The sequence below is a fragment of the Anguilla rostrata genome, chromosome 2 (assembly GCF_018555375.3).
Source record: "Anguilla rostrata isolate EN2019 chromosome 2, ASM1855537v3, whole genome shotgun sequence".
NCBI classification, from domain to species: Eukaryota; Metazoa; Chordata; class Actinopteri; order Anguilliformes; family Anguillidae; genus Anguilla; species Anguilla rostrata.
The window spans coordinates 22,141,927-22,165,719 of NC_057934.1; the positions used below are offsets into that span (position 1 = coordinate 22,141,927).

Genomic DNA, 23,793 nt, shown 5'->3' on the forward strand with positions numbered 1-23,793 from the left:
CTGAAATATTCTTAAATGGCTTTGCAAGCACTGCATGTCTGAGGTCTCCCCACAAGTTTTCAACAAAAGTCTGGCATTGTGATGTCCATTCCAAAACTTGCATCTTTATTTCCTGTAAATTCCTCATTGTTGATTTTGAGATACATGTACATGAGACGCTAGGGATCATTGGGTTACGGAAAAAAGAAGTTGGAGCTTCCTGGGGGGTAAGGGGGTGGTACTGGAGTTCCTAGTTTCATTTACCTTAACTTGTTAAGCCTCACGGACCTGAAAATGAAAACAATCCCATAAAATCAAAGATCCACTGTCATATATGGTATATATGCTGTAGGAATGATGTCCTTTTAAATGTGAGCATCCTTGTTCTGATGCCAATCCTAGTGCTGGTGTGCTTTTGCTTGTTCAAAGTACAGCATTGGAACTTTCAGTGAGCAGGTGGCCACACAGGGCAGTTTGGACCCTGACGATTTCACCTGTCTATAATTCAATCAATTGAAATGTCCTCTTTCTGATGTAATTGTATGTCTTAAAGCACTTTACAGATAAGTAAACATTAGTTGATCAGATGTGAATTAATTTAAAGGTTTACTTCCCCAATTAAATAGACTACTACCTAATTAATCTAATGTAAGAAAATGTGTGTATATATATCCATACACTATCTATACCCTGGGCAGGGTCACGGGGGGTGCTGGAGCCTGCATTGCATGCATTGGGCGAGAGGCAGGAATACACCCTGGACAGTTCGCCAATCTATCGCAGGGCACATACACCATTCACTCACAATTCGCTCACACACTCATACCTATTGGCAACTTAGAGCCTTCAATCGGCCTACCTGCATGTCTTTGGACTGTGGGAGGAAATCGGAGCACCCGGAGGAGGAAATACACGCGGACACGGGAAGACAGGGCCAGGCCGGTTTCGATCCGAGGACCTTCTTGCTTATATATATGTACATGAAATGTGCTCATACCATATTATATCCCCTAATGGGGTTGTGGCAAGTGAGTGCCACCCCTCCTGCCCTCCAACAGACTCACTTGAGACAACGTTTTGGGTTTTTAGCACTGCATGCTCTTTTATTAATCCAACGGCTTCTCTTGGCCACAACGTAACACAGATCTTTTTGTTTTTCGGTAATTCTGTGCAGTTCCGTCTTCTCTCTGGCATTCGCCCCCGAAGACTCCCGGTCTCCGCTTTTAAAAACCCCAGGCTCACTTTTGAAAACAATCAGAGGCAATCAGCGCAATTAAACAATTGATAATTATCGGCGCTGATTACCTCCACCTGACAGTTGTGACGAAGGATCCAAGAGCCGCTCCTCTCACTCACTCTCTCTTTGCAGCCGACGCTCAAACCACGCCCACTCCACCACAGGGGTATTCTGGAAAACATGCAAATTTGAGCCACCCATACTATGTGGAATGTTCAGTTATTTAAAGAAGGCCTGGTCAGACGTCCGGTGCCGTGGAAACAAACAACTTTAACTTGTATAATTTCCAATAGGAATTATACAAGTTCTGAAGAATGTGAAGGAAAATAAATACACACAAGCAAAACAAAGAGAAACTATTTGTGGAATGCTTTTTCAGTCAAACTGGCCTGGACAGAATGCTGATACTGCTTTGTAAGCTTACCATAAAAAAAAACCTGAAAGAGCACCTGTTGCATCACACCACCAAAGCTTTCAAAAATCCCGCAACACAGTCGGCAGGGTTATTTTGAAGCATTACTTGCTGGAGTATAAATCACTGATACCTGTGGAGCTGAACGTACATCCAGGTAAGCAGAATTGACCTCTATCCTATGTTCACTTAGCAGTAAAAGGAAAACAAACACGTTTCAGACCTATTGTATATTGTTACATATGTGTACATATGTGAGTTTACGAAGGAGAACAGTTTACGAAGGAGTTTGTGTACAAATGTGTTGACCTACATTTGGTAAAGATGAATAAGTATCTGTTTGCTTTAGTACAGGTAGAGGTGGTGTGTCAAGTTTATGAGAAGCTACACTTACACTAGATGTGTGTGAACAAGAGTAAAATGTTGCATTGAGAACACAGTATCAATATTTGTGGCTTTGATGCTGAGCAGAGTCAAGATCTAAAACATCCCTGACATTTAAACAATTTGGAGCACTTTGTTGAATGTTTAATTGTAGTCTCAGAATGTTTAATTCCCAAGGAATTAAAATGCTTATTGTGTGTATATAATCTTGCAGTAAGGTGTGCGCATGAATATGTATTTATTGTGGCTCATGAGCCCAAACAACTGGCCATTAAAAAAGACTGTAAAATCAATCAGGTGTTGGCTGAGACAGTACAATAAGGCAGAGCAAGGGCATGAGCTGTGTGTGTCTAAGTGAAAGGACGGGAGCCTTTGTGTCACACCGTCCTCCCGGTTTCTCGCAGGCGGGTAACAGTGGGGCATTGCATGTGCGGCTGTTCCGACCCTTCCCTTTGTTCTGTTGTTCTTGTCTTTGGTTCTGCGATAACCATGTATAGTAAAACCGTGACCCTGACCCAGGCTGATTCCAGCAGGAGGGTTGTTCTTCCCTGCCCATTTTTGAGTTTAATTGAAAAATAATGCCGATATGTTGTATTGTTTTTATGAGCAGGAACCATCTCATGACTTAAACCTTTATGACCTGTGCTGCTGTGGAGCAGTATACAATTGGCTGTAGCATAACCCAAGGAGGGAGGGCTGTTTGGTGGCATACTCCTTGTCATTTTCAGGAAACCTGTTTGTTTTTGGTCTCCCTTTAGCACCCGAAGCTTCAAAATGCCAAACACCCAGAGGAACTATGGTATGTGTGGAACCCTCAGGAGCAAATGGATTTCACTTCACTGCCTGGAAGCATATTGAATTTTCACTGCTTAAGCATCACAAAAAATCCTGTCGGGTAGCCCAGTATAATTCACCTTGGAATGGCAGAAATGTTCCTGGCATTTTCATGATTATTGGAGTCACACATATACACACATACTCACACACATGTGCTCACACAATCACACACACACAAACACGCACATAAACAGGACATTGTCAACATTGTTTTCTTTTATTCCTGTAAATGGTAACTGAGAGTCAGGTTTCCATGGTTATCTTGTTTTTCTAGTGCGATCAGGCAGTGTGTTCTACAAACTTGTGGAAGGGGTTCAAGAAGTGCGGGCGGGATGCCTGCTCAAATCCCCTCCCTCCAAGAAATTCAAGTCTCTGGTGCGTTGCTGCAGGCTGCTTATAAATGTATAATTCTTTGATTATATTCTTGAAGTTAGATTAATATCTTTAATTAAATTATATATATACAGTATAGTACACGTGCTATTTTTGGAGAGTTTCCTAAACATTGGTCCTAAAATTTAATCTGAATAGTGAGAAACCCACCAAATGAGTGTAAAACCCTGAAGGATTTTTCACCTTTTTGTTGAAAAATGTCATTTTCTTGTACTAGTCAATATCCCCCACATGAATATCATAGTAAATTATATGACTATATCATGTATTATGGTCCAGGGGCTTCATTTATACAAATGTTCTTAGATTTATACTTGAACTTAGTCTTAAGATAATTTCCAACGGTGTGCTTACATTCGATTCATAAAAGATACTGAGCATAAGAAACCTTGCAGGTTCTAAAAAGCCCATTTGTAACTTACGCACATGTGATCTATAAATCTCAAATTAACTTTAAATTGACTGCACCTGAACGTGCCTTACAATCAGTGATTTCCCCTTATATAATGCTAGCACAAATGAGGGTTTAGTCAGGAATAACCATGGACCAAAAGAGAAAAGCAAACTTTTTGGACAATCATCATGCGCAAAAAAGTCATTCCGGTCTCTGAAAACTGTCTCCCTTCTAAAAGCTTGGTTTTCAATGTCTTCCAATAACGCAAGAACAGCCATGGTTACTTTTCTTTTATTTGACACACTATTTATAGAACATCGCACCGTGTTTTTAATTCAAAACACCTTGCGTCTGGCAATTAATTCCTCACACCTTTAATTGATAATTCCTATGAAATTGTTCATAAAGCTAATGCAAAGTTCACCACAGGCTTGGACGCATATGCAACCCAAACTGCAATACCCCTACATAACCAGCAGGAAAATCACTTACATCAAGTCTAGACTTTGCGTAGAGATAAGATAATTTCCACATCAAAGTATGGTTTTATAAATAACTACTTATACATGGTTTTCTGCGTAAGTCATACTTAAGATCAAAATTGATCGTAAGTCCATTCTATAAATGAGGCCCCAGGTACGTCAGTTTAACTGAGATGAAAGAGATACTCAATTTGTTCAGGGATTACCCATAAATGAATACCCATGGAAATACCCATGATGCACTGGTGGCCTCTGTTGAGTGACTGTTCTCATAGTTGCCATTCTAGTTATCTGGCTCCTACGAAACCTTTAGGAATCTATACTTTGATGTTGAGATTGAGTTTTGTGACTGCCAACAATGAAGTCCTTATTTTTCATTCTTTGACATTCTTCCAGAGGTCATGGAAGCGGCGTTTCTTTGTCCTGTTCAGAATTAATGAGAAAGAACATGCCCTCAAGTACTTCACGAGTAGTGACGACAGGGACAAACCCCTTGGCGGCATAGAAATATCTCAGTATGTACTGTATGCTCTTCTCACAGTTAACACCCAACATGTAATGTGATGCCAACATTTATTCTAATTCAAAAAAATGTTAGAGTGAGGGTTGATTAGCAGCACTTTCTCGTGTTTTCTGATACACCACACTCTGCAAACTCATAGAGTAGATTTTTTAAATGAATTCTATATTGTTATAATTATTTCACTGTGATGTGTTTACATTAGAGCATTGTTGTGAGAACACTGGTTATTCACTGTTCCCAGTGGAGTATGAAATACTCCCACTAAAGAAATAGTTAGAGCAGTACAGTGTAGTAATCCAGCTGAGTCATTATGGATATGCAAAGCCTGTTAAACTAGGTTGTTGTGATCTCCCTATATTGTTCACATGGTTGTGTGTACAAATGTACTTAAGTTGTTGAAAGTGTGTATATACGGGTGTGTGTGGCTGTGTATAAATGGTGCATATCTGAGTCTGTGCGTCTGTTAAAATTATATGTACAAGAGCACTGTGTGTTTGGCAGTGTTGAAACTGTGCGTGTCAGAGTGTACCCGGCACTGAAGTCCCTACAGTTAGCTTTGTATGTACATGGCAGGATCTCAATGATATTCTCCAGCCCTCAAAGTAACAGCAAGTGGACCTGGATCCACAAAACCTTCAAATGCAACCCCGACTCTGTGCTCTTCATCCGGACTAGCAGAAGAGACTACTTCCTCATTGATGAGAACAAGTGAGAGACTTTTGAGAGATTAGAAAAGAGATGCATGTCTGCAAGGCGCATGCTTGTGGATATTTACAATGCTCTACGAAGACTTATTTTTTCTCTGTTTGGCTCTGTGCTCCACAATTTTAGATTTGTAATCAAACAATACATATGTAATTATGATGCCCTGAAATGGGCATGTCGGGGTGTAAGAAAAGGAAGTGCTGTAATTTCTACATGGTGACACCAAGATGTATAAAAATACTCTTAAATAAAAGCTGAGAATCTGCACTTTAACCATGTGTGGATTTGATTAAAAATATAAAAGAGTACAGAGCCAAATCAAGAAAAATGTCATTGTCCCAAACATCATGGAGGGCATTGTATATATTGTATATAGGTGTATTACATACATTGTAATGTATTGTTGTATCCCATGCATGGGTTTATGTTGTGAAATGGCTATGCCCTGCGTGGGCTGACAAGCTCATGGTGTGATACAGGTTTTCCATTATGTGTTTGCAATGCCATGCTTGTCAGTCCCATCTTCTTTAAAAAAACCCTTTTGAGGGACTGAAAAACAGCACTGGGGTTTTCAAAATGTTTAACATACTTTTCATGGTGTTGTTCTAATAAATTAATCTGATACTAGATGTATGTATCTTAAAAAGCAGCCTATGAAATTTAATTGTTTCTATTTTTCTAGCGGTAATCCATGCCTTCTTTCCACATAATATTTTGTTTATTTTTGCAAGATGCTTCCCACTATGGTTTACGGGTTTTCACTAATATGGCTGCATTGTATTGATCAAACCCTGATGCAGTATGCTCTTTTTTGTAGCGATAATGTGGAAGGTTGGTTCCAGGATATATCCAAAATCCTTTTGAGTCGCACAGAGTCAAAACTCAATTCAGAGGTACCAAACTTCCTATTTTATTTCTGCTAAGTGTGAATAATTACCTGTGCAATGTTTGAATGGCTTTGTTTACTCCATTAAATCCATTCTTTTTTACTCTTGGAATATCTCCATTGTCCTGTGATATTTAATGTCACATTTATTTCTCATCAACTGAAGATGCTGACCCAACTAACAGCTAAGCCCATGGTGGCAGATGGTTCCAGCCAGGTACATTTTAATCTTTTTTATTTGTATTTGATGCTATTCAAAAAGTTCATTTTTATGTGTTTTTAATGTATATTTAGCAGCTCCAACACTAATTATGAGTTACTGAAAAAGCAGAGGAAATATCTATTGAAAAAATATTTCAGATAAATAAACCGGAGTTAAATTTAAGGTGATAGTAAAGTTCTATGGACTTTGAATATGTGCAGAGTGTGTGTTGATGAAGCCTCTATGACTTAGCAATGAAAAACATTGTGACCGTGTGGCGATGTCTGAAGCAGGGATCTGAGCTGTGTCATTGGTTGAAGCAAGGGTCTGAGCTCTGTTATGGGGGAAAGGAAGGTTCCGGCAGAAGCTTCTCTGACCCAGTTCATCCTTTGAATGTTTCCCACAATGCACCACAGAACTGCATAGAAGATAAGGTATGATTACTGTCGCTGGGTTGTTTACAGGTACATTTGAGAGGAACTGATATACCATTTCCAGTATATTTTTTGACCTGGTGATCATTTGGATTACTAGTTTGTAGGATGAAATTGCATGATAAAATGTATCTATGTGTCTGTGCCTGTATTTGTGTGTGTGTGTGTGTGTGTGATAGAGAGAGAGAGAGAGAGAGAGAGAGACTGAACCACATTTTATGTTAAGCATGATACTGCAAAAGAAACCAATCGGATGGTGTTTCTGTTTCTTAGGGCCAGGAGAAATCCCGCCCCATCTCAGACCCTTTGTTGGACTTGTCCCGTGTCAAGATATCTCAAGATACCCCCCTGCATTTTGGTTCAGATACCGTAAGGGTTATAACTGTTTCCAATGTCAGCGAGATGACAGCATTGGCTAAATTTACAAAAAAAAATACTGTTTCTGCTGAATATAAAACAACTAAGCATGCTTATGTCCCCCAGTGTGTTATATCTACTGTAAGTAATGTGTAAAAAAATAGAGGAACTTAGATAGTATGGCTTTGCACAAAATAATATCCCAATTTCAATGCAGCTAGAAATATAAAACTAGCCCCTGCAACAAGTTTGCAACTTTGAGCTAATAAGACACCTTTATAAGACATAGTAAATTATTTATAGTAATTCATAAATAATTTACTATGCAGGATGTCTAATTGGTTAATGATTGGTTTTTGTCAATTTCCGCTTGAAAATAAAATGAGTTATGCAGCTGAGTAGCTGATGTACAAATGGGTCTCATGTCCATTCTGGTCTTTCCAGGCCGTCAGCGAAGAATTCAGCTCTAGTCATGAGATTAACCTGGCTTTAGAATTGGGGGCGTGTGACTAAAACTGGCACTGCAGTGCGAGCCTCATGTCATCACATTTATAAACATTGCTTACAGAAGTGATGGATGATGCAGATGTCAGTAAAGTGGATTTGTACCAATGACTTTCACAAACAACCACTCCACAGATCAATCGACTGCCAAGCCTCGTAAATAGGCACTGCAATTGCAATGGAGTCAGGGCCATAGTTAATTCATTGCAGCCATCCTGTGGTAGATTTCCACTTGGTAAATACAATATATTAATGTTAATAGTGGAAGTCAATTAAAGATCCTGTATTGTAAACATAAAAAGTATCAAAGATCATGTATGTCACCACATCTTCTGGATTGACATCAATTATTAATTTCATATACAATATTTTGTTTTTAGAAGTATAAATCACAGTCTCATTTTAATATCACATTAACCTCTGATGCATGACAAATGAATTCAAAATACATTTGGCTCACAGGAGAATATTTGCAGTCTATTGCCTTATACAGTAATCTGAAACTGTTTTTTTTTTTTTTTTCTCAGGGCAATGATAAATTCCATCCCATATCAGACAATGTGTATGAAGAATACAAGTTCAATCTCAGGAGGTGCTCTTCAGTGGTAAGTCTTAATGCTTTATGAAAAATGTAAAAGCTCAGGTCTTATGAATACTCCCACCTCCCCGACCATGTTTATATATACATTTAAGATTATGGTGATTTCTGTATGGTGATCACAAATAAATGTGGAACGTGGCTGATGTGGCCGCCATGGCTTAGGGGTGAAATGCACTGTAATTGTATGGAGCTTTCCAGCTGGGTGGTGGCAGGGTTCTGAGCTATCTGGTTGCTGGAAGCAGGGCTATGATCTGTCTCGTTGGTGGATGCAGGACTCCAGCAGCAGTGACCAGAGTACATCTGAACCATTTGGAACAAACTCCCCAGAGCCAATCTATGATACACCAAGGAACCTCCTTAAACGTTGGAGTCAGGTACTACAGTACAGAGAAAATTGAATTTTACAACTGTGAACAATTATCTCAGGGTAAAGTTATGATGCCATGGGAAGCTTCAAGCTCAATTACAGACCCACAGTTTGAATCCTTTAGTTTTAGTCACTCACGGCTGATAGGATGAGAATTGATAGGATGGACACTGATAGAATGAGCACTGAGCACTGATAGGATGAGCACTGACAGGATGAGCACTGAGCACTGATAGGATGAGCACTGATTGGATGGGCACTGATTGGATGGCACTGTTTGGATGGCAGATAGATGAGCACTGATAGGATGAGATGATAGGATGAGCACTGATAGGATGAGCACTGACAGGATGAGCACTGAGCACTGATAGGATGAGCACTGATTGGATGAGCACTGATTGGATGGGCACTGATTGGATGGGCACTGATAGGATGAGCACTGATAGGATGAGCACTGATAGGATGAGCACTAATAGGATGAGCACTGACAGGATGAGCACTGAGCACTGATAGGATGAGCACTGATTGGATGGGCACTGATAGGATGAGCACTGATAGGATGAGCACTAATAGGATGAGCACTGACAGGATGAGCACTGATAGGATGAGCACTGATAGGATGAGCACTGATAGGATGAGCACTGACAGGATGAGCACTGAGCACTGATAGGATGAGCACTGAGCACTGATAGGATGAGCACTGATAGGATGAGCACTAATAGGATGAGCACTGACAGGATGAGCACTGATAGGATGAGCACTGATAGGATGAGCACTGACAGGATGAGCACTGAGCACTGATAGGATGAGCACTGAGCACTGATAGGATGGGCACTGATAAGATGGGCACTGATAGGATGAGCACTAATAGGATGAGCACTGAGTACTGATAGGATGGGCACTGATAGGATGAGCACTGAGCACTGATAGGATGAGCACTAATAGGATGAGCACTGAGTACTGATAAGATGGGCACTAATAGGATGAGCACTGAGCACTGATAGGATGGGCACTGATAAGATGGGGACTGTTTGGATGAGCACTGAGCACTGATAGGATGGGCACTGATGGGGACTGAAAGAGCACTTATTGGATGCTCAAAGTGTAGGCGTGTAGGCTCAGTTACCATATTTACCACATTGTGCCCCACAGGTAGACTCTGTTCTATTCTCAAGAATGCAGTTTCTCACTCCCACAGACATGCACGCACATACAACCTTCCCATAAAAGGGGATTAATTGTTCCTTTTGACGGACTGTGACAGTTGCGTGCCAGCCAGTCGTTTTATTTCCTTAAATTGCTTCACTTCTTTGTGTTTTGACTGTGTCCACTCGTGTGTTTAGGATAGCACTGACATTGAGGATGAAAACCAGAATGAGGAAGAGGCCACCAGCTTCTACATGAAAATGGATGCACTGTAAGTTGGAAAAAAGATCATTTGTGCTTATCATGTCATAAATCTGTCAAAACTATTTATTCTCTTTGGAAAGAGTTGTTCAGTGATTGATTGTACAGTTACTTTAGAGAGGAGAGAGTAAGACTCACCTCAATGGCCAAATGCTGTGATTAAAATTGGTTGGTTGATCACAGAACATTATGTCTCCACCCATTTTGGGAGTCCTGAAACTTCACTAATACTACTAAGTGCAATCAACAAGAGCAGGGACAAGAGCAGGCAAACATGCATTCCAGTCTCAGTGACATTAACACTGCAGTAATGTTGACATCTACACTTTGTTTGTGATGGTAACAGCTATGAAGTTTTGAACATGGGCCAGGAGGGAAGCGAGGAGATTCCAGCTGCAAATTCTTGTCCAGAGTAAGTTTCCTGAGTTTCTCTCCTCCTGAATGAATTCACGTAATATTTACACTTGGGTATCTAACGCCCACATTCATTCAATACTATCTGGAAGTTGCAGCTGGTAGCTGGAGATTCTAGTAAAATATAGTGGTGCAGAGCATCAATTTCTATAGTATCACAAACGGCCAGTTGTTCCATGTATGGTTTAGCTTCAATGATAGGGAGACTGAACTTTAAGTGTTAAGAACATTTGGTGGGTTTTTCACATCTGTTAGTAAACCAGCAAATGTAAATTCCAGGACCAAGCACTGTCGCCCTCCAGGACCAGGGTTGAGTAGCTCTGGTAAAAGGAATGTGGAATATTTTGAGATTATGGCTTTTTTTAACCACAGAGAACAAATGACAACACACATTGTCATTGGTGGTTCATTACATTACAGGCATTTGGCAGACGCTCTTATCCAGAGCGACGTACAACAAAGTGTATAACCATAACCAGGAACAAGTATGACGAAACCCCTAGAGAGAAGTACCGGTCCAAGTACAGGGAACAACCGCATAGTTCAACTTGGACCCTGATGGTTAAACTGATTAACATTTAACAACGAGAACGGCAACAACGCAATCTATGGAAAAATAAAAATAAATAAAAATACAAGTAGTCGTTAAGACAGGCGCATCAACTAAGTCACCTATGAAACAGCTGCCTAGTTACAACCCTAAGTTTAGTCATTTACAGGGGGGAAGGGAGGGATGGGGAGAGGTGCAGCCTGAAGAGGTGGGTCTTCAGTCGTCGTTTGAAACGGGTCACAGTCTCAGCTGTTCTGACCTCCACATGGAGGTCATTCCACCATCGTGGGGCCAGAACAGACAGGAGACGTGTTCTGGAAGTGCAGGTGCGAAGAGGGGGAGGTGCTAGGCGTCCTGAGGTAGCAGAACGGAGGGATCTGGCTGGCATGTAGGGTTTTAATATCTTGTGAAGGTATGCTGGGGCTGATCCCTTGACTGCCTGGTATGCTAGGACCAATGTTTTGAATTTGATGCGAGCTATAACAGGCAGCCAGTGGAGGGTAGTGAGCAGGGGAGTTACGTGGGAGTGTCTGGGGAGGTTGAAGACCAGACGAGCCGCAGCATTCTGAATGAGCTGCAGGGGTCTGGTGGCAGATGCCGGTAGTCCAGCCAGAAGAGAGTTGCAGTAGTCCAGGCGGGATAGAACCATTGCTTGGACCAGGAGCTGGGTTGAGTAGGTGGTGAGAAAGGGGCGGATTCTGCGGATGTTGTATAGGAAAAATCTGCATGCCCGGGTTACTGCTGCAATGTTGTTGGAGAGGGACAGCCTGTTGTCCATCATCACTCCGAGATTCATTTGGTTCATTTACTTATTAATTTCATAGCCATGGCCATGATCCATTTTATTTTATAAAAACACTCACTTTATAAAATGTATGAACAGTAATTAATCTATTTGGACTGAAAAGGCACTGGTAACTCTATGCTGTGTAAAATAGTGTGGAATGGTTGTGCATAAAGGTCAGAGATAACATTGACACATGTTTAGGCTGTTGAATGAGCTTATAAATGCTTATTGTTACTGGGCTGACCTTTCAATGCAGAGGAAACAACCTCGAAGAACAACACAATGGTTGGCATGGTTGCAATTGTTATTGCATGAACATTTTGGGGACATAAATGGGGACAGATATAGCAGCCAGTTTGTCTGAGTACCTGTTTTACAGGTGTGGGCGTCACATTCCAATCACTGGTGTCACATGAGGTCATGCCACCCTTTCATTATTTGATAACTTGAAAGGGGAATGTCTGTGCAGGTTCATATATATTCCGTCCATGTTTACCACATCAGGCCCAATTTTTCTCATTTAGATTACATTTTGCTGATTCATATGCACACAACATGTGAAGGGTGTGGAGGATCTGTGTCACTAGCGCTTAAAAAAAAAAACTTTTTTAAAACTGTTTTTGAACATCTATAATGATATCTGGATAACATCTACAGAGCATAGCAGGCGCTTAACCAATGTAACCTGAGATAAGAAGACTCCACTTTGGAGTGTAGCAGGTTTTTTTTTTTTTTTAACAAACAGAGCTTCATATACCCCCTGAATATTCTGCACCCACTTCTGAGCTTCTATCTGACTGTGCACCCTCCTGTAATATTTTTCTATATTCAAAGAGTGAGTATTCCTTTCTCTTGCCCAATGCATGCTGGGATAGGCTCCAACCTCCCACAACCCTGTCCAGAACAAGCGGGTATAGATAATGGATGGATGGATAGAGTGAGTAAAGCAGAGAAAATAATACTGCCACACAAAGGCAAAAGGCAATAATTTAAATCTGGTCAAAAATAAGTTGCTTTCAGTGACATTAAAGACATCCTTTATTGCATGGACTAATATCATATCACGACTGTTTTGTTTTTGTTTTTTTGTAGAAAATAGGGGGGTCGATTTACAGTGGCTACAAAGTCCTAGAGAAGCCAAAGCAAACCACCGTACTGTAGTTACTGTATTCTGCCTTTGTTTCACCCCGCTCAAGTGCAGTTACTGTAGCCTACTCTGCCTTTGTTTAGCAACGTTTTAACATGAAGTTACCACCTTGGCATGCTTCAAAATGACTGTATTTTTCATTGGTATTATCTACTGTTAGTGCTGAAGCACACTCAGACCCAGCTCCAGATAATTAACAAGGTCTAGCTAAAATTGTTATTATTATAGCCTGGCTCCAATTTCATTAGAATGGCTGAATATTCTTTGAGGAAAATTAATCTTATATCATTATCCAAATAAGGATGTATATCAGAATTATCATTATGTTGCTTTTAATTGTGATCAGCAACTGAAGTGAAAGATAAAATGGCAGTTACTGCACTTTTCTTCGGTATGACCCAAATATTTTGGTGTGTCATGCAAAGACAGAACACCATAACTTCCAAATAAGGGTGAAAGGTCAATTTAGAGGTCAGGATAAATATGTAGGAAAAAATGCCACATAGAAAGCAAGCAAACTCCCCCATCTCCAATGATCTGCATACAGCTCATTTTACTGGACTAGATAAAAACTTTTAAGTAATTTTTCTTTGTTCTACACACTGGGAAGTTACTGTCTTTGGTCTTTGTAGGGCAGAATAGATGGAAAAGGCATCACAGTACAGTGCCATGGCTGGGGAATGAAACCCCACCCACACGGGGGGATTGACGTATGGCTTGAGAGTGAGCTGCCTTATGGGCGGCTCCACATTTATTGCGGCCTATGCGCGGTTTTATTGGTTGAACTGATACAGACACAAATACCACACACTCCAACAATGTATCTTAGCCGAGAGCATACACTTCGAATGGAATGTGATGGAGGTTAATAAATAAAATGCTCTGTTAATATGTGGTGTCCTTCAATGCCCGGTTTCCATGCTGTGTTGTCAAAGCAGAGACTGACCTATGCCTTGCTTATCACATGCTTACGAACATGTTAGGCAAAACTGAAACTGTTGCGCGAAGCCACGAGTATGAGGAAGCATGTCGACATTAAATTTTAAAAGAAGTACAAATTTTTAAATCTCACATGGGGGATTTTCTTTATTCAGCTTGTGTCACAGTGCAGATGCATACTGCACACCCCCCTTTGTGAACTGATGTTAAACGCCTCTGTTCGTTTCCGTTGTTCCTGTTTTTCTGGAAAGCGTCTTTGTGATGGTGTCTCAGTAGAAACTGCTGCTCAGTTGAATTTGGAAAGAGTTTACATCCCTCCTCTGTTTCTCTCTGTCTGCAGGGAGAAGCCTCAGCTCCCAGTTCCCCCAGCGGAGAGGACCAAGGTCTCCCCAGCGCACATGCTGTTAAACTGGGCAAAGAACAAGTCTTTCCCCTCCAACAGGTTGGAACCACAGAATCACAGTTGCAAGTAATTAATCCATTTGCACCTACCTCCCAGGGAGCAGGGTGGATTTTTCAGAATGGAGAACAGTATTGTAGGATAATAGAATGATAACGCTATGTGACAATAATGTGCGGGGTAATACTGTATCTTGGGGTAGTACTATTGGGTAACTAGCGTATAATATCATAGGGTAGTGCTATAGGATTGTAAGTGTCGTTCATTAGTACATTTCGATTGTTTTGCATACACATTTGGCAATTCAAAGAGTTACTGCGGTTGCACCGTGTAACAAAGAACTGAAACCTGCATTAAATATTTCTTTGAAATACTTTAACTATTTAAACTCTGGAAAGATGACTGCAGATTACTGACTGGTAGAGACTGGTATTTATAGCACAACATTTGTGAATGCCGTCTCTGCCAAATTACTGACTGATTTACAAAGGCATTTATGCAAATCAAGGAATCGCGCAACTACACCCAAATAGCCTAGATAGCTGACAAACACAATAGGTCACGTTTTTAGCTGCAGCTGCATGATCAGCCTCCGTAATGTATTTTCTTAGCGAGGGTTGCGCCCATTTATATTCGTTTACAGTTGAGTCCGCTTCTCCTCTCAGCTCTTCAGCACAATTATTCAGTAACTCAAAAACAGGTGAAGTTGTCTCCGAACGTATAAATTTAATGAAAGGTTGGTTCTTCACACACTCATTGGTCATTCGCTAACATTTATTGGAAACTAGTCTGTCACTTGTACATGGCCTTCGTTTTTATTATGCGCACAAATAATGCTAAGCAACACAACTAATGACTAACAAAAAGGTCCACAAACGACACTTGTCAGAATGATTGGCAGGAAATGAATCTCTTCAATATTTCTTGGAACAACTACCTCAGTCCTTAGAATCTGACAATTTCAAATGAGTTGTTTCCATTAAAGTAACATTGGTGTTTAAATATTTATCTACAATTAAACAGTCTGCTTAAATTATAGTACAGAGGGGAGGTCATCTTTGTTGCCAAGCAAGTCCAGTAAGCTATTGCAGTGCCAAACAATCTTTCTTTTCCACTCTCTTGCAAGCTTAACATTATTATTGGTGTCTTCCTCTTGTAACTATGACAGCTGCCATGGTCGCTGACAAGTGTACACAATGCATGGCATTTAAATAGACTGTGCCAACAGGTTTCAGGTTATCATTTTGAATATCTGAATTGGAGGTGCATTGCACCCCATTTGCACAAAGATGAATAAATCTGGCGCTGACATTATGTACATATTTGGCCCAAGTCTGGAAGAACCATACCCATACCTAGTTCATGCTAAACACAATCATGTTAATAATACTCCCACATGCCATTTCATACCAGCAGTGACCGGGACACAGCAGATGTCAGAGAGATCACCGTGAACCAAAACGACCTGAAGACTCACCTGACTCTAGTCGAGGTCAACGGGAAACCCTGGTATGTACATGAACTTGTCAGCATCCAGCAGAACTGGAAAACCAAGGTCACTGCCTGTGTCAGTTCCCTGTAGAACCTCAAAACAAGGGTCACTCTCATCTTTTATGAGTGTCGGTGTCACAAGTGTGTGTTAGCTTCCCAGTTTCAGTCAATGAATAAATAAAATCGTTCTCAAAGAAATTGTAATACTGAAGTTATATAATCGCATTATATAACCGGGACATCCGTTAAAATAAATAATATTTTGCAAATATTTTCACTGCGACATGTTTTTGCCAAAATACTTCATTATGTATTATGTCAAAAAATGAAAATACTATCTTCATTTAATAAAATGTAACCAAATATCCAACAAGAGCGTACTTAAGAAACTGCAGCAGTTCTGTACATAAAGAGGTGGTAGAAAATGGCCTCAGTGACAGCGACAAATTTAAGCGAGATGGAATGAGGAGTGGAGGGGGAGCAGTCCAGGACCCTGTGCAGCAAAACACACTATCCTTGTTTGGAGATAGTGCAGAGGCACTTTACTACACTATCAATCATGTCCGGTGGTCACATGGTTGGCATAAACGAGGTTCCAGAACAGTATGCCCTGCACATGCCACAAAGCCTTTACTGCAAGGACCCAAAGCGGATGGCCCTATAAATGAGCCAGGGGGTGTAGGAGAATACAGAATTACAGAATTCTCTAATCCCGCCCACCCCCGATATTCTGTTGCCCGCAGCATCTCTAATTGGCCGGCTCTGCCTGAGACGAAGTGTCTGTTCCGCAAGGGAGATCAAATCCTGGCCATCAACGACCTGCGCATCGAGAGCATGGAAGAGGTGCAGACCTACCTGAACAAAGTGCTTAAAGACCAGGTACAAGCACACACATGCTCACAATCAACTCACTGCTCACACCCAACTGTCTGTACTCACACACTACACTCAATAATACTTTCAAATACACACTTTTTGTGACTGACTCACAAACATATGCACGCACACACACACATGGAAACACACACATGCACACGCACACACACTTTCTGTAACGCACTCACAAATGTATATGCCCACACACATGCACACACACACGGAAACACGCACACACACACACACACACACACATTCAGTGACTCACAAACGTATATGCACACACTCGCACACACACACGAAACACGCACACACATGCACACTTTCTGTAACTCACTCACAAATGTATATGCACACACACATGCACACACATACATTCAAACACACTCATGCACACACGCACGCACACACCCACACAGGTTCTCTTTAATGAGTGTTGTATAGAGCATATGTGTATGTAAATGGTGTTTGGCTTTCTCCCACAGGTGAAACTGACAGTGCTGAGGCAACCAGGGTCAGAGGCCTCCCTCCCCAGTCGCTGGGGCACCGAGTCAACTGTTGAGTGACCCGTCTGGGCGCTGCACAGGGGCAGAGTGCTTGGAGGGGGGTCATTCCTGTCCTGCCCATGTGATCTCTCACCTAAAGGTCACCGCACTTCCTCTGTCATGAGTGCTGAATATTGGTAGCGGACAGAAAGCTAGCGGTCACCACACCCTTGTTTTCCCTAACGAAAATATGAAGGAGATGTCCAGTTTTTTACAGGCGATCTGCTTCTATGTGAAAAGTCTGGATGGGCATCACACCACCAAGACACACCTGGACTCTGATACAAAGGGCTGAAGCCAAGAGCTCCATTCATGAAATGATCGGACAGTAGTCCTATGGTGTGTGGGTTTTTATTGGGAGTGCAGTCATAAAAATACTGTGTGCAGATAATCCTTATTTTTTCAATCTTTATTCAATCAGATTTTCTCACTGAGATAAGATCATTCTTTTATAGGAGAAAATTGGTCCAGTAGTGATCTGTGCATTGTTTTTTTATGGTCCACACTATACCATGTATATTCTTATAGCTGTTTCATAGGCGGTTATATAGAAAGCTTGTTGCCAGCTGGATATTTAATATCTATACCAGCATGCTTGAAGAATTAAAAATATTTTGAAATATAAATAAATCTGGTCAGGGCCTGAACTGTAAGATTCTCTTCTGCAATGTGCCTGATCACCACTAGGTGTCCTCAAAATTCTGTGTTCGTTGTGAAAGTCAAACAGCACAGTTAAAAGCTCCGTCAATTCGTGCAGTTATCCTTTACTTTCCATTTGGGAGGTTTTGCTGGGTAAATATTTAAAAATGTAACCCAATTAATATTTGTGATCAAGCTTTGATGTGCTATTGAGATCTAAAATATTCCATTGGATGGATTGAATTTTTTTATTATTTTAGTTTTGGTGACTGGTCAGCAAAGTTTCAAAATTCTATCACATGGTAAATTATTATTATTATTATTATTATTGTTATTATTATTATTATTATTATTATTATTATTATTATTATTATTATTATTATTATTATTATTTTGAATACACAACATATTTAATAAACTCAGATTACATCTTTTTCTTAGACATTCAGCCAGGATTTCAAAACGTTTGCTGGATTGTTTCATGTGACAAGAATCAACTTTCAGCTGTTTTAAGGGACATTAAATATATATTAAATACATATGATGCAGTGTTAAAGCAATACTTTCCGAGAGTTTCTTGCACTTCAGGCTTCTGAAAACTTGACAGTGACACTTAGAGGTGCGTCAGAAATTATTTTTAAAAATAATTCAGGCTTAAGAAAATCTGTAAATCCATAGCTTAGCTACAAACCATGCAAATATTTTACATCCAGATAAAGGAGTGGAGGTGTGTAGTCTTGGTGGAAAGACTGAAAAGGTACATGTTATGTTATGTCATCTGAAAGAACGTTCATCTTCACTGCTGGTTATGACAGTGACTGCAGTCTTCCTGAAACTGTTCTTTCAATTGATAGGGGTTAGCTACCTCATGCTTTCCGTCAACGGTATGATATAAATGCCTAGAGATATCCATCTGTAAGAGATCTCTCTAATCGACTTGTATCTTTATGAATATTGGAAAAATGATGTCCTCATTTTGTCGCCAAATTAATTCAGTTAAATCAACTTAAGTCTTAATGAGAAGACAGTGGTTACTGTAAGACTAATAAAATGCAAATTGCTCTACAAACCCATTTATCTTCAACAGACATCACTGAATTTATACTTATATACTCTACTTATAATGTGATTGCATGAATGTGCACATTTCTATTTGACTGTTTAATTAAAAGAAAGTAAATAAGCTTTTGTGACTACAGTTTTACCTCTGTGATGGTGTTGCCAAGAGTAATATTTGTCTTCATTGAAGGGAGGCTAGGCAAAATGAAACGCAGTAGCCTAAAATTGCAAGACTGCCCGTAGAACAAATTAAAATGACCCCAATACAGTCAATAATCAAGTGGTCATAAATAAACTATGATAATAGTCTACACCCATTTGGTAAGAACTATAACTCTACATAAACTGAACATTTTCTGTTCACGGAATGTTGAGAATAAGTCTGAACTAAAGTCAGAAGCCACACAAATGCAGTTAAACATCTGCAGAACCCATTAGTGTTTAAGACCAAAATCAAGCTGAGATTGGTAGAATAAAGAACTGGATCTTGTCATTTTATGTTTTATCATTGTTGTTAAAAGGGCTAAACATTAGGTCATCCAATAACATTTGATGTCACATTTATTAGGTTAATCACATACAGCGCAGAGATAAAGTATTTAGACAGTAACACAATTTCATTGGATTTGAAATAAAATAATACAAATTTTAATGGGGTGGAGACTACCAGCTTTAATATGAGGGCATTTACATCCACATTGAGGGGTCCATGTAGGAATTACAGCCCATTTTTAAACATTGTCTCCTCATTTGAAATAAATCAATGAAATATAAGACACTGTACTGCAGCCATCTTCAGTTCATTTTGGCACTGAATAACTTATTGGTTGCTTTAGCAGTATGTTGGGCTCATTGTCCTGCTGCAGAGTATAAGGTTATCCAATGAGCTTTGAGGCATTTGGTTGGATCTGAACAGATAAGAGTGAGCCAGTTCCAGGAGCAGTCATACATGCACAATGCTTTGGTTCATGAGCAGCTTCTTTCTTTCTCCACACTTTCCTCTTTCCATGACTTTGGTAAAGCCCAGTGAACATTTTTGTGATGAAAAGTTGAAAAAAAAGTTGAAAGTTAACCCCCCCCCCCCCCACACACACACACACACACACACACTTTGATGTGGTTATAGCCTCCACTATCCAAGGAAGGCTTTACAGTAGATTTTAGAACATGGCTGCAGGGATTTGCTTACATTGAGACATTCCAAGAGCATTATTGAGGTTGGTCACTGATGCTAGGTGTAATGATGATTTGTCCATTAGGCAGCCAGATAGTGAAGTGTGATTCATCACTCTGGAGAATGCGTTTCCACTGCACCAGTCCAATGGGAGTGTGCTTTACACCACTCCAGCCAATGCGTGCCATTGCGCATGAATAACTTGTGCTTGCGTACAGCTGCTCGGCTATGGAAACTCATTTCATGAGGCTCTTGTGCTGTTCTTGTGGTGACATTGGGCCTCATTCAGCAACCGTTCTTAATTAAGAAGAATTTTCTTCTTAAAATCCACTTACGCAGTTTTCACGAAGATTCGGACATTCACCAATGTTTTCTTACTTGGGATTTGTTCTTGGGTAAGAACAGAATCTACGCACACTCAAGAGCACACTTACGCACATTTGAGTGCTGACATGTTTGTGCAAAATAATTGGTTATTGTGTTTTCTTCAATTCTACAGTTGTATAATATTATAGGATTTAAATTACAATAATATTTTTATCATTTATAATATTTTTTAATAATTATTTTCATTATTTTACAAAGCATTAAGGTGCCAGGTTCCGCCTCAGGGGGTGGTTGTCTCAGTGGGAATTCATCTGTAAATAAATGATAAAAATCAAACCATTGCAGTGACCTTTTATTTTTGGGGGTTTCAATTATGCAATGTTTGTTCTATACTACAAAAGCAAATGTTTAAATTTTGAATACAAACTAAGCACTTAGGTAACACTTATTTAAACACATGGACATGTTGAAGAAGAGAACACTTATTCAGGGTCGTCACTAAGGGGGTGACACCAAAATGACTGGCAATACATTTTTTGTGCAGTGTTTTGTGCAGCGACGGGTTTACTCCGATGCAGTTTACTGCCGGTTGATTTAATTAGCGGTATTAATATAACGAGAAGCGCTTTGTCGTTTGAATGCATAACACGCAATTCCTTGCGCCCACGCCCACCAGCATTTTTTTTTTTTTTTTTTTTTTATTCTCAGATTTGACATCAAACCATTTTTTTACTTCATCAGTTGTGCGCCCTTCTACGGATACAGCGTTCACTGAACGAGTAATAGCATCCCATGCATCTTTTTTGGGTTATTTTATATCCACTGCTGACTACTAAATATGACAGGTCGTTTGCTGTTCACTTCCCACAGCAATATCTCCATTTCAGTACTACTGACGTTTTACGTTTGGAGTCCGGTGATCCACCGTCTTTAGATTTTCGTTCGGGCACTATTGACTTCGTTCGTTCTCAACTTTTCTTTTCGATTTCTGTGTGTGCACATGGCCCTGCAGTCTCATGCCCTTTTATGGGGAATGGCGGGGCGTTTACCTATGCTAATTAGGAACAACTGGCACGCGCTTTACATTTACGAGGACAATGGGATTCATCATTTTAAGAACACGTGCGAACAATTCTGCGGTTTAAGAACAAGTCGTGAATCTGACGTAGACTTTTCTTAGGATCTTTCTTAAGAACAAACTTAGGAAAAAACTTAGGAAGATATTGGTGAATGAGGCCCATTGTTTCCAGAAGTAGTTTGTAACTCTGTAGTGAGTGTTGCAACCCAGGACAGATTTTTCAATGTGCTACACACTTCAGCACTCTGCAATCCCATTCTGTGAGTTTGTGTGGCCTACCGCTTCGCAGCAGAGCGGTTGTTGCTCCTGTGCATTTCCTCTTCACTATAACAGCACTTACAGTTGACTCGGGCAGCTCTAGCAGAGAATTGACAAACTGAAGTGTTGGAAAGATGGCATCCTATGACAGTGCCACATTGCAAGCGCCTGAGCTCTTCAGTGCGACCCATTCTTCTGCCAATGTATGTCATTGAAGATTGCATGGCTATATGCTTTATTTTATGCACCTGTTAGAAATGGGCATGACTGAAATAGCTGAAACTACTAATTGGAAGGGGTGTCCACATACTTTTGTAAATGTAGTGTATATTGGGATCAACCTAGTCCATTTGAGAAAACATAGCTTGAGCTAGATTTCCACCCCTCCAAATGTTTAGATTACAGCTTTTTCTCACTGAAAGGTTAATACTCGTCTCATCAGTCCATCTCACTGTTCCAGAACTCTAACCTGGCCGTTCTGTTCTCGAGGCTTACCAGTGGTTTGTATCTTGCAATGAACCCTCTGAGGTTATGCTGGGGTAGTTTGTCACTTTATAGTACTCTTGACATCCATGCCTACATCCCAGAGAGTGGTCTTCATCTGTTCCACAACTAAAGGGTTTTTTTTCCCCCCACAACTGACAGTATTATTTGGTCCACTACAGTAGTTTTCCGTGGTCTAACATTTTGTTATTGCTGAGCTCATTTGCCTGTTATTGCTTCCCAGTAAAGTAACAAAACATAGATTTTTACACACTCAATGTTTTGGCTGTCTCTCAATTTCTTCAGATTTTTCCCCAACCCATTTTAAGAAATTTCTTGTACTTGTGCTCGTCTATTCCTACCACTAAACTGTACTGAATGCTTAGTTTACCTAAAAGCTAGACAGTATCTAACATTGTATCAGGCCGGGCCTTGAATACCCCCAGTGTTTCTGCATCCACTACATGTCCAGGCAAGCTATTCTACACATTGACCACTCTCTGTGTGAAAAAATATTTCCTATTTCCCCCTCGTTCTGCTAACCGAACTCAACTTGAATAATTTCCTATAGTTCACTTTGTTAATCCCTATAATAAATTTAAAAGCCTCAATCAAATCTCCCCTAAGTCTCATTTTACTAAGCTTGAAAAGTCCAAGCATCTCAAGCCTTTCCTCATAACACTTATCTTTCATACCCGGAATCAATCTGGTTGCCCGTCTTTGGACCTTTTCCAGCGCCTCTATATCTTTCTTGTAGTACGGTCCCCAGAACTGCACACAATACTCTAAGTGTGGTCTGACAAGGGTATTGTATAGGGTAAGTATGATCTCCTTAGATTTATATGCCATACTCCTGGCTATGTATCCCAGCATCCTGTTGGCTATTTTTTATTTTTTTTCACTGCTACAGCACATTGACCAGACCCTGATAGGCTTTGATCAACTATTACTCCCAAGTCTTTTTCTACATGTGCGCATTCTAATTTTGTACCACCCATAAAGTAATCCTGCCCTATGTTTTTATTCCCCACATGTAGAACTTTACATTTAGTTATATTGAATTTCATTTTCCAGGTTTCTGCCCATTTCTGGATTCTGTTTAAATCTTCTTGGATTACTTTAGTAGAAATGCTGCCACTTCAGGATTTGTGCAAATGTTCGCAAAAACAAAGACGTGCATATCTGGAAGCATGGACAAGTCAGCACGCCTCAAAAATATTCCCATTTGCGGGAGAAAGCCATGCGTGAAATTGGTGTTCCACTTCAGCCACTCCTGACATTCATGTTTTCACTTCAGATTTTTAGACGTTAGCTGAAACACACTTCCAATTTTAAAATCATAACGAGGGCTGAATAGATTTTTTTTAAAAGCACAGCTGCGGGAATATTCTGCAAAGTAGCACTAACCTAAGGGCTTGAAAAAGGGGTGCGCAACTCCGGTCCTAAAGGGCTGGTCTGTGTGCTAGCTTTTGTTCCAACCAATTGCCTTACATTTAGTTTTCTGACAGCTCCATAAACTACG

The 23,793-nt window shown here is 40.2% G+C and overlaps 1 protein-coding gene across 5 annotated transcripts; it reads left to right on the forward strand.

Annotated features, from left to right (window-relative positions):
* Nucleotides 1-1,275: 1,275 nt before the first annotated feature.
* On the forward strand, nucleotides 1,276-19,077 carry LOC135247600 (pleckstrin homology domain-containing family S member 1-like). Of its 5 annotated transcripts, none has more exons than XM_064321235.1 (17): nucleotides 1,276-1,785; nucleotides 2,771-2,811; nucleotides 3,124-3,224; nucleotides 4,515-4,633; nucleotides 5,215-5,349; nucleotides 6,164-6,239; nucleotides 6,399-6,449; nucleotides 6,725-6,868; nucleotides 7,142-7,237; nucleotides 8,257-8,334; nucleotides 8,603-8,704; nucleotides 10,041-10,114; nucleotides 10,451-10,516; nucleotides 14,282-14,410; nucleotides 15,758-15,850; nucleotides 16,576-16,711; nucleotides 17,194-19,077. In XM_064321235.1, exons 2-17 carry the CDS (start codon nucleotides 2,787-2,789, stop codon nucleotides 17,272-17,274), a joined length of 1,506 nt encoding a protein of 501 aa, XP_064177305.1. In that variant the 5' UTR covers nucleotides 1,276-1,785; nucleotides 2,771-2,786; the 3' UTR covers nucleotides 17,275-19,077. The 5 variants fall into 5 exon arrangements, with proteins under 5 accessions (XP_064177305.1, XP_064177308.1, XP_064177303.1 ...); XM_064321238.1 differs by having other exon boundaries at nucleotides 1,279-1,785; nucleotides 14,282-14,383; XM_064321233.1 differs by having other exon boundaries at nucleotides 1,285-1,785; nucleotides 15,755-15,850.
* The last annotated feature ends 4,716 nt before the right edge of the window (nucleotides 19,078-23,793 follow it).

Coding starts and splice junctions, on each gene's coding strand:
- LOC135247600 (XM_064321233.1), top strand. CDS start 2,787: ATGCCAAACACCCAGAGGAACTATG. Junction 6,240..6,398: donor AGTCAAAACTCAATTCAGAG/GTACCAAACTTC, acceptor CATCAACTGAAG/ATGCTGACCCAACTAACAGC. Junction 8,705..10,040: donor TCCTTAAACGTTGGAGTCAG/GTACTACAGTAC, acceptor TCGTGTGTTTAG/GATAGCACTGACATTGAGGA.